Source organism: Scophthalmus maximus, chromosome 3, assembly GCF_022379125.1.
Source record: "Scophthalmus maximus strain ysfricsl-2021 chromosome 3, ASM2237912v1, whole genome shotgun sequence".
Taxonomy (NCBI): domain Eukaryota; kingdom Metazoa; phylum Chordata; class Actinopteri; order Pleuronectiformes; family Scophthalmidae; genus Scophthalmus; species Scophthalmus maximus.
Genome location: NC_061517.1, coordinates 14,742,065 through 14,753,335, shown reverse-complemented (window position 1 = coordinate 14,753,335; position 11,271 = coordinate 14,742,065). Strand labels below are relative to the sequence as shown.

The window sequence follows — 11,271 nt, the reverse complement described above, 5'->3', positions numbered from 1 at the left end:
GCTCACGCCGCCAGGCCATTGGCTGGCGTGGTCCCGCGTCACCGACACCCGCGGCAGCCCATTCGCTGCAGTGCGGCGGCAGCGCGTCATAAAAACGGCCGAGCGTCACGAGCCGCGTCGCGTCGCGTCGCGCTGGTGCTCACGTCGTCACGTTGCCACACCGCACCGACGAGCTCGCCGCTGTCGCTTGTGGCCGTCCGCCGCCGCGATGGACCTCGTAAAAGACGGCTGGTTTACGGAGCTGTGCACGCTGTGGCCGGGGCAAGCGATGAGCCTCCAGGTGGAGGAGGTCCTGTACCACCAGAAGTCCACGTTCCAAGATGTCATGGTGTTCAAGAGGTGAGCGCCGAGTGCAACAGCTAACGTCGCTAGCCGTTAGCGTCCACCAGCGATGAATGAGCAGCTCGTGGGGTCGTGATAAGTTTCGCCAGGTGGTCGCGACCGGGGACTTTGCCCCCCACGCGTCGCCTCAAGTGGCGGAGGAGGGTGGTGGAGGAGGGTGGTGGCTCCGTGAAGGTGACTGACGGCCACTGACAGTTCGACGAGAATCGCGGCGGGGCAGTCTCTCTATGAATCGGTTTGTTTTCCGATGTCTGATCGTAGTGGTCGGGGCTCCACCACAGCGGACGCAGCGTTGTCTCCATGAGCCGTCGGGGGGCCGCTGCTCGTTTCATTTCCATACATCATTAAACAAATCGCTCATGTCTTCGTTACGCCTTCGCTACTAATGGACGCCACGTATCATCCTTTCTTTCATTGGTTGGGTTCAACCCGTCGTTCATCGTCGCTGTACATGCAGTGTCAGCTCAGCCGCGCCACACTGCTGTGCGCGAGTTGAGTACGTTCAAGTTCATTTGCAGTGTTTGTTCATCAACTGTAATCTGAAAATAGTAATCATTGTGTTTTCCACAGTCACCACAGATAAAAGTTGTCGTCTTGGTCAGAGGTCATTTCAGAACATCCTGCGGTTAAAGGAGAAAGTTGAGCGAGTCAACTCGGTGTCTTCCCGCCTGATGCCCGAGGGACAGATGTGCACCACACATCTGCCGCCTCCCCGCTCAAGTCAATTCAAATGTGCCTCATTAGTTTTGCTCTAACATCACTTTTCAGTAAAACCTACGGCAACGTCCTGGTGCTGGACGGAGTGATTCAGTGCACGGAGAGAGACGAGTTTGCCTACCAAGAGATGATCGCCAACCTTCCACTGTGCAGCCACCCGTGCCCCCGGAAGGTATCGCTCACATCTGCTGTTGTGACATAGGCGAAGCTGCTGTAACATTTCCAGCTTTCGTGTCATGGCAATGCGCACACATTTTTTTGTTTTACAGGTTCTGATTATCGGCGGAGGAGATGGCGGTGTGCTGAGAGAAGTGGTGAAGAATCCTCTGGTGGAATCGGTGGTTCTGTGCGAGATCGATGAGGTGGGGCGGAGCACTGACAAGAGAGCAATATTGATTACTGAACCCCCCCGCTTAACGCCTGCTCACATCAGTGTTGATGTCGTCTCATGTGTAGGACGTCATTAATGCATCGAAGAAGTTCCTCCCGGGGATGGCCAAAGGGTTTTTCAATCCCAAGCTCACCCTCCACGTCGGGGACGGCTTTGAATTCATGAAGCAGAACCAGGACGCCTTTGACGTCATTATAACTGATTCGTCAGATCCAGTCGGTAAGTTTCACTCTTGGTTTTTTTTCGTGATGCAACATCTTACTTTTTCTGCTGCTGTAGGAGGCAGTGCTATCCTGAGTGTTGTTTTTGTTGCAGGACCTGCTGAGAGTTTGTTCAAGGAGTCTTACTATCAACTGATGAAGACGGCATTGCGAAACGGAGGAATTCTTTGTTCCCAGGGTAACATTGTAGTTCACCTTCGTTTTGTGTTCAAAGTTGGAGAAAAGGCTAAGGAGTAATTAAGAAAGATGCTCACTTTAGGAGAAGTCATAAATGACAATTTAAATATAACTTTTAAGGTTACCAAAAGCGCTGGTTGACTGTTTTTAATTTATAAAGTCTGTTTTTCGTCTAGATGAAGCAAAAAATGGCACACAGGAAATGAACATGCCCTCTATTCTACTCCTGTCAATTTCTCAGGAGAGTGTCAGTGGCTCCATTTGGAGCTGATCAAGGAGATGCAGACCTTCTGCAAGACTCTATTCCCCGTGGTGGACTACGCCTACAGCACCATCCCCACTTATCCCAGTGGTCAAATTGGATTCATGCTCTGCAGTAAAAATCCCGTAAGTGTGCTCATCACTCTGCGTTTGCCTTCCGCCGCGCACACACCTCGTGTCTATAAATACCGCCGCCTTAATGCGAAACCAGAGTTTGCTCAGTAACTTGTCAGTAGTTTGATCATTAAATGACAGAGGTCTTCCTTCACTTTTTTTTTTTTTTGAATCAGGAAACAAATTTCAAGGAACCAGTGAAAGCTCTGGCGAAAGAAGAAATAGAAAATATGAAGCTTAGATATTACAACCCAGAAATCCACAAAGCCTCATTCGTCCTCCCCGAGTTTGCAAGAAAGGTACGTTGTCGAAATGAAGTTTTTTGACTCGAATGCAATTCGTACTTGAGTGCAATTCGGAACTCTTGACACATTTGCGACCTTTCATTCCTTTTTGACCTTTGGCAGGTACTCTTTGACGCATGACGGACAACAACAGACCACCATGTTCATCCTCTACCTGGCCCCTCAGTCCACTGATGAACACACTTCCTCTCTGGCCTCTCCACCTCCGCAACGCAGCTCCGCTTCCACTGAAGCAGCCGCCTGAATATTTTGTGCGGCAGGCACATAATAATCAGTGGGTGGCAACTTGCAGATTTACACAGAGAACGTGTTAGCTTGTTCACTTCCTTCCAGCACAGTCGTGGTGTTTATTTATTTTTCTCATGTCTGATTAATTTCTGCTCTGTAATTGTCTTATCAGCAATTTGATGGGGCCGGGCCGAGTGGGAAGAGCATTGCAATCAAACCTGACCTCACTCTGCAACATTGTACTGTTTTATTGGATTCACTGCATCTACACGTTATGCATTATATAGCATACCATAGAAAGTATGTATATGTTCTGCATTTTTATTTGTAATACTGGATATCAGCTTGTGCTCATAGGAAGAATCAGTCACCATTGGTTATTACTGTATGTTCAGAATACTGTGTCCTCTACAGACGGTCAATCCATTTGGATTTTTTCATATTCAATTGGGAAACCATCGTCAAGAATTTATGAAGCCAACGCAAATAAAAAAGTAATTGCTTGTTTTTTTTGGTCGTTCAATTTTATGCTAAATTAAAAAAAAAAAGGGCATTGGATCGAATTTTATTTTGTTATTCAATTTGTCATATTTGTGTGACCAGGAAGTTGATGACATCTTTATTTGATCAATTTGCAGCAAATATATTTGGTCAATGGCTGTATTCTATTTAATGTAATGAAACAAGCCTTTATTAGATATTTTTGTTTTAACTAAACAAATTGGGTTTTTTTCATCTTCCGATTTTGGATTCTTGATTGAATATGACAAGAATAAATGATGTTCGGATGATGATCCATCTAGTGCCTGAAAAAAGTTTTTTTTTCTGTTGTTGAAAAGGAAATGTTCCCCCTCCGTATCTACCGGTGTACCAGGAAGATGGTGTTCTAGATGAGTTTTCATTCTAGACGACAGCTCAAAAGATATCGTCATTGTAACTGATGATCTTTAACCATCAATTTAATGTTGAATGCTGCAACGTTAGTTGAAAAAAATTGCAGTGTTGTATCGGAGCTTTGCAATGCAAGAAATGTGTTTTTAAGATTCATTATGCAATTATAACTTGCAGTATAAGGTATTGACCACTGGCAGTAAGCTTGTACCCTAGTAAACCTGAATGCTACAGTCTCTCTGCAGGATGCTGCTGGTTCCCCTGTCAACGGGAATCTAATGTCTCAGTGTGGTTTATTTGTTTGCTGAGCTAACGTCAAAGACCTTCGGTGGATACCTATTACTTAAAAATCCACGGCGTCATATTCGAGCAATGAATTTGTTTTTATATTAATTCTGAACTGTAATAAAATTGATAACAAAATGAAAAAAGAATGGTTCGTGTTTGCATTAATCCATTGATGAGTTTATCTACATGTATATTTACTTTGCACCAAATGACAACTAGACACAACACTGCATTTTTATCTATCTTGTGGTTTCAATATGGGATTTAATTAATGATGTCAGCAAAAAAAAAAATTGTGCCCGTCACTGTGACTTCAGGACAGTGGAAAAATGTAAAGAAGATGTGTTCGAGGTCTATCCCCCAGTCGGAAACCTTAGGACTTTTTTGAGCTCATCTTCATCAACTGCAGCATCACTTTCCAAGCACATGTAGGTGAATAGGTGCTGGTATGAACTGTATTGTGGGACAGTGCTTAGATTCCACATCTAGACACACGGTGGCACCCTTTAATCTGTTTAAGCAAAAGCCAGTTTCACACATTGTAGCCGTATAAAAGGAATTCATTTAAACCACGCTGCTCAAAATCACCTAACACATTCTCAGAGGATACAAATTAATATTTTGAATTTCCTCTCCTTTGAATGAAAAGCCCTTTGGCTCCGTTCAAATTGTTCCGGTCAGTTGTTTGTTTTTGCAACGTGAAGCAGCACAGTTGCATCAACTCTAATTATTGTTGTGTAAGACCTCAGTCCTCACTGGTTCCCCAGAAAACGTGTCCAACCTTCATGCAGTACATCGTTGCGTCACTGTCTTTTTCGTGCGTTAAAAAACATGAATCCATTGACTTACATTAAAACCTCTGACTGAAGGAGGGTCAGGGTTATAATCGGTGATTATATAGTTAAATTCACGTGTTTCCATTGCAGTTAAACGGGCAGATTTGCCCACAGTAAATGTGTCCTATACACCCAACACAAAAATCTTCAGATGATGTCTGAGTCAATAATCCTTTGTGGTCTCTTTTCGAGAGTTGCCGAGGTGGCGCTGGAGGCCATACGTGAAGTAATTGTAGTGAAAACGGAGACTTCCACACACATTAGTAACATCTGGGAGCACCTGTACACCCGTCGCCGTGCTGACGTCTTTCGCCGTTTGAAGTCTCTTGCAGACTGGTATCGCGGATATCCTGAACAAGGCCCGTTGTTGCAGACCCTTCAAATACACACGGATACCACTCAGTCGACAGTCAGCTAATCTTTGGCTTGGCCCCCCGGGGGGCTTCTTCAGCTCAGCAGTGTGCGTAAAGAAAACATAGCACAACGAATCCATTTGAACATGACTTAAGTGTACTGAAATATACATAGTACTTATAAGTACTGTACGTTCCCTGCCGGCAGCACTGTCTGAGGACGTCTAAAGTAAACTCAGTAAACTCTGCTAATTGTGCTGCTAGTTCAGGGATATATCCTGGAGCTTTTCTCTCAAACAACAACGTATGATTTCATGCTCTGGTCTTTGCTGAGGAGTTTACCTACTGCGGACCCGTATAACTGGGCCGTAGGAGAAGCCATTCATCTTTTCTCCTTTTTTGAGCCATGAACTACATTTAGTGATGTAATTTAACCAAATACAAAGACCATAATATTTTTGGAAGAATTACACATAAACTAAGCTTCATGTAAGCTGCAACCCAGGAGTCTGAACAACCTTCACATATGCAGTATTAGACCTGTGGACCGGCTGCTGCAGTGTCTCACTAGTTGAATCTCAACAGCTTAGTCTTTAATGTGAATCTAATTGAAGAGCAGCTCCAGTGTAGATTGAATCTAACTGGAATATATTGCACTCCCACAGTCCCATTGTTTGGTTGCAATTACAAAAAAAGATAAAACAAAACAGATTGGCTTGCCCATGGACAATCTACCAAATTGCCCAAAGGCCACAGTCAACTATCAGCTCCGTCACACATCCGGCGTGAAATTTTCGGAAGATTGGCTTTTAGAATGATCATTTATTTTTGAAAACAAGTCCACTCGGTTGGTGACGTGCATTTCCCGGAGACACTTCCCCCGAGTCATGGCGAGTGTCAGACCAGTCAATTGTAATCTGCAGGTGTCAGAGAGGCACGTCGAAGCACCCTGACAGGAATCCGATGTTGACAGATGTTGAGCGCTCAACACCGGGATGTGTATCAGCGACGAGTCCACTTGTGATCAGTTTGCATTTCTTTTTGACGGATCTTCTTTTCAAATTGTGGTTACAAGCAAATATGACTGTTTAATCTGCAGAGTGAGGGGGGATAGGGTGGTGTCACGCAGCTGATTAGTTGTTGGAATTGTCCGTCCCCTCTGTAGAGGTCCCATCTAATCATAACTGCCAATACATTATCCACTTGTTGATGTCAAAAAACCTTGGTTTTAGCCCGGTGACGTTGTCTGCCGCAGACTGTTCGCTCTCCGTGAATCACAACCCACCTCCATTTGTTCTGCCCTGACCTCTTCATCCTCCCCCCCCTCCTCTTCCACACTCATGAACACCCACCCACCCACCCACCCACACACACACACACACACACACACACACACACACCCCCAAAATGCACACACACACATACACCCTCCACCCTCCACCCTTTCTGTCATACACACCCACCACCATCTACGTCAGCGGCAGGCAGGGGGGGTTAGAGGCATATAAAAGATTGAGGGACTTTGGAGGAAGAGGAGAAGGAGCATCAGTGGTTTCCAAATCTTGTGACCGGCTGCCGTCAACTGCTCTTTACTTTGTGCACCACTGCTCTCCTCCGGATCCCTGGGTAGTCTGAGCTGCTCAGCCCCTTGCTCTCTAACACACACACACACACACACACACACACACACACACACTCACACACACACTCCTCACTCACTCTCTCTCACACACACACACACACACACACACACACACACACACACTCCTCCATCATCCCTGTGAGGCTCCTGCTCCAGTGACTGTAGCTCCGGTCGGTCACCTGCACTCCTGTCACAGCATGCAGCTCCTGGTGGTGTTGGCAGCTCTCATGGGGGTCGTGTTCAGCATTAGGGCAGCCGCTGTGATTCCGGTGGAGGACAGGAGTCCCGTCCACGTGAACAGGGTGAGTGGAGTGTTGCTGTTCGTTTTGGCTTTGTCCTTGAAAGACCATCATCTTTTTCTTTTTGTTTGCTGTGTGAAGAACTATTTGAAGCATTGGAATTGGAATTGGAATTTTTTTTTTAAAACTATACTCAGAAAATTGTCACCGTAATCAAGAAAACGTAATGTGTGATATTTCTAATTTTGCATTTGGACAGTTTTTATTTCTTCCTGTGCATTCATGCCCAGTTAAATGGGGGGAAAAAAGTGACTACGATTATTTCAATAAAAATATAGAATAGAATTTTATTTTTTTAGAATTTTCACGTGTTTTCTTCTTTTGTGATATTTGCTCAGGAGCTGAGCAAAGAGCGCAAGGAGCTGATCCTGAAGCTGGTGTCCGGCTTGCTGGACGGATCCCTGGACACCAACATGCTGCCGGGGGAGGTGGCGCCTCTGGACCTCGAGGAGCCGCTGGAGTCTCGTCTGGAGGAGCGGGCCGTCTACAACAGGCTATCGCTGCCTCAGCGTGACCGCAAAGCCCCCTGTAAAAACTTCTTCTGGAAAACTTTCACCTCCTGCTAACAGTGCCCTTATTCCCACCCGGGCTCTTTCCTGCCTGTCCCCCCCTCCCAGCACCACATGACCTGGAGTTGACCTCAGCTGTACATATCATCTGCACCTGTCAGACATGCCGCGTTGATGGACTTCACTGAGACAGTGTGTCTGTTTGAATATTGATTATTTATTGATCTATTTATGTATAAAAATGTATGTACGTAACGGTTTCTTTCAGGGTCCACAATAAAGCATGGCTATAATATTTGCGATGGTAGTAACGGTTCATTGCTTTTACAAATTGCTCAGACAAAAAGGTTGTATTTTTCCACCCTGCTTCTACAATATAAATGCAAAATCAAATTTCATGCAAAAGTTACGGCTGTATTTTGATAACAATTAAGACATTCACTGCTCTAAAATTTGTGCAAATACTGTACCTTTTGCCATAATTACTCAAATATGTTCCCACATCCGCTAGTAGCCAAGTTGTAGTCGTAAACGGCACATCTTGATTGGACGTCAATCAATCACTTGAGTGATCGATTAGAGCGTATAGTTCATAATGTGTGTATCATACTTATTCTGCTTTGTACTGGTTACAAATAATAAAAATGCTGAAGGGGAAATAAATATCGTGCCTTGTATAAGAAAATCATTTGATATTCTGAAAAGAAGAAATAAAAATTCATTCCACAATTTATAACAAATATATAATTACTGAAAAAAATATAGACAATGAAGTCGTGGCCAAACGCTTAAGTATAAGTATCTGTTATTGATAAATATCTACGAGATTATAATGAACACAACTCGGAGGTGACAATCTGTCCTGTGAAACATTTGGAGCTGCCTTTGTGTTGTATCCGTTGCGTGACAGTGGTCCTTATTATTCCTGGTCACACGTTGGGGGAGATGCCTCAGTGAATTATCACAGCGTGTTAAACCTGTCAGTAGGACGGGAAAAGTAAATCAAATTGGACTTCCTCTAAATTCACTGAACGCCGACCCTCGACAGCAGTTACTGCGCACGAAGCCTGGAAGTTGGAAAAAAACGATTCTGCGATACGAAACGGTAAGGGCCCTTTCAAAATGACAGGTTTAAAGATCAGTGCCGGTCGAAAGCAGAAAAAGATGTGCAGTGTTGATGTGAATCCGACCTCATCTTTGATAGTGAGAGAACCGTGTTGAGACAATGAAGTGTTCGCCGGCTTTTTTTCGATTCATTGCGGCAAACAAGACCCTGCGTTGGCTACTGGCGACTCATTTTTCCATCAGTCACACTGCAGTTCCCACGTGCACACATAGCCTTCCCGCCACATCACCACAGCGAGATAAGTGTGTTTTTGAACCACTGGCTGAGAAAGAACGTGAACTGGGTGTCGGCCACAGTCAAATATTGACTTTCACGCCGGGCCCACGGTCCTTATTACAGAACTTAGTGGTGGCAATAAATTGCTGTATGAAGCAGCTCAAGTAAGAAGTGCTTTAGGAATGGTCAGTTATACAACTGAGCAAACGACCAAGAACTAAATCCGAGAGCAACTCTGAAAATTACATAGCTGAGTTATGGAAGCGAATGGCAAACAGCCCTGAGAGACTTAAGAGGTCTCTGTGGTTAAACAACACATGACAAAGCCTTCTGACTTTGCTTCACTGGTTTTAAAATGAAAAGTGGCTTCAAGCTGCGTGTTGACAAAGCTTGTAGCAATGCAGAACGTGGCCCACTGCTTAGCCGAGGTTTGGGACAATAAGTTAAGTCTTACAGAGAAATGTGTTCATTCTGAAATGACCTCAAAACAATGTGGGCCACAGAAATCCTCCACAGCCACAGGAGAAGCTCGGAGCGGTTTCATCACGCTCCTTTCAGCGGGGTAACTGTATCATCATCTCCCCGAAACAGGATGAATAGCATGTGATGATGGATGTACTCGTTTCGCAGGCGCAGAAACACGAGTTAACCTCCGTTCACAGAGCTGATTCAATTACAGGTGGAACACTAAAGGCCACGGCGATGGCATTTGTCCTTCTATTGTCGCTGCGCGCGCGAGCGTTGGAGGCGCTTGGAGAGAAAAGCTCCTCAATGGTCCATAATGGGTTTTTTTGTTGGAAGAAGACAATGTGAAATCCCCTGAAACTCACTTTGATTGTGAGCTACAGTTCCACAAATTTCAAGGCAATATAATTACACGTTTCTCTGCGCCGTCGCTTCCTTTAAGCGATGCCGAATGAACAAAAGGCTCCCTCGGTCTCACTTGATTACCGTTCCTCACGCAGCAGCTTTCATTGGCGAAATGGAGAGAGAGAAAAAAGAGCCATATGAAAAAGTTACATTTCCAGGGGTTTACAACTTGGAACAACCAGAATTGTCCTATGTCAGAATAAAAGCGACAATCCTTTTTAAAGAGTGAAGAAAATAAAACGTGAATAACTAGAATATTTCTACCCCTACGCAGCAACTGGTACCAATCAGTATCTCTGGGGTCCAGATAACACGCAACCAAACAATTTGATGCCAGTGGAGGTGCCGTCCACTCCTGACTTGAGGCCCCCGGGCTCAAATGAGCACGCAGGGGAGCGACATCAAAGCTGATGCCTGCAAGCGAAGCATTTCATTGGCTTTTCCTTTTGATCTGAAGGAGGAGGGAAGGGAGTGCTCAGGCCTAACTGAGTAATTCAAATTGAAATGTGACTTCTTATGTGCCGGTGTTTAAAAAAATAACAAAGACATGGGTTTTGCCGGTGCTTCTCATGTGAAGAGAAAAAAAACGACAACTTCAAAGCGAGCCCACCGCGGTTACACAAACACAGAGGAGAGTTGGGAACTTTGTATGGTGCCATCGTGGCATCAGCTAATTGGTCGGGTTTCACATCTGACCGGACGATTAGAAGGCGACCGTTTGCTAATATGGTTGGTCTTGTGTTACATCCCCATACATGGCTCACGGTTTGTGGCCCGTTAAATGGATAGTTTATCCGTCGGTGCAAAAAGAGTGAGCGTAAGTCATGTGGGGAATGTCTAAGGCTAGAAAAATATATGAATCGACAAATACGTCAAAGCATCTCAGGTCATTAATTAGGCAAATAGTCAAATATCCTTGTGTGCAGGTTGGCTCGCGGCACCATCAATCAACATTGTTCATTAACATTGAATCAAATACCTATGTGCAATGTGCAAGGGTTCAGTTTTACAGGCAGAACTACAGAGACTTCTTATTTAATTCTGCACGGAGCTTCTTGGCTATTGTAGCTCTTCTTTTTTTCTTTTCTTTGCTGGCTCACTAATTAATTCTGTGGTTAATTTTCATTTTTGTATACCTTGTTTCCAGCTACAGCAGCAGACAGCTGTCTTCATCAAACTGGCTCGACTCTGTTTGTACACTGCCTGTCCAACACCAAACAGCAAACTGTAGCCAATGAAGAAAGTGTGATATTTAGCAAACTAAGTGGGCAAATATGTTTTTTTTCTCAGGAGTAATGGAGACCAGAACAGAGCTATCAAGAGAAAGGATATTGGACGAACATCTTCAGGTAGCCAGAAATTCAAAAATTAATACTTACACCCTTCTGATTCTACTGGATGTTTAGCCTGGTATTGCCAGACCAATTTGCAAATTTGTTTTGGAACCTCTCAGTTCATTATCATTGATCACGGACCAAAATATGC

At 44.6% G+C, this 11,271-nt stretch overlaps 2 protein-coding genes across 3 annotated transcripts; both read left to right on the top strand.

Annotated features, from left to right (window-relative positions):
- Nucleotides 1-92: 92 nt before the first annotated feature.
- srm (spermidine synthase) lies at nt 93-4,078 on the top strand. 2 transcript variants are annotated; one of them, XM_035645774.2, is made up of 8 exons: nt 93-339; nt 1,111-1,231; nt 1,329-1,421; nt 1,516-1,669; nt 1,766-1,849; nt 2,090-2,235; nt 2,400-2,522; nt 2,631-4,078. In XM_035645774.2, exons 1-8 carry the CDS (start codon nt 209-211, stop codon nt 2,646-2,648), a joined length of 870 nt encoding a protein of 289 aa, XP_035501667.1. In that variant the 5' UTR covers nt 93-208; the 3' UTR covers nt 2,649-4,078. The 2 variants fall into 2 exon arrangements, with proteins under 2 accessions (XP_035501667.1, XP_047187199.1); XM_047331243.1 differs by lacking the exon at nt 93-339 and adding an exon at nt 555-577.
- Nucleotides 4,079-6,662: 2,584 nt separating this feature from the next.
- sst7 (somatostatin family member 7) lies at nt 6,663-7,874 on the top strand. Its single transcript, XM_035645034.2, has 2 exons — nt 6,663-7,068; nt 7,404-7,874. The coding sequence occupies exons 1-2, from the start codon at nt 6,964-6,966 to the stop codon at nt 7,629-7,631; spliced, it is 333 nt and encodes a 110-aa protein (XP_035500927.2). The 5' UTR covers nt 6,663-6,963; the 3' UTR covers nt 7,632-7,874.
- The last annotated feature ends 3,397 nt before the right edge of the window (nt 7,875-11,271 follow it).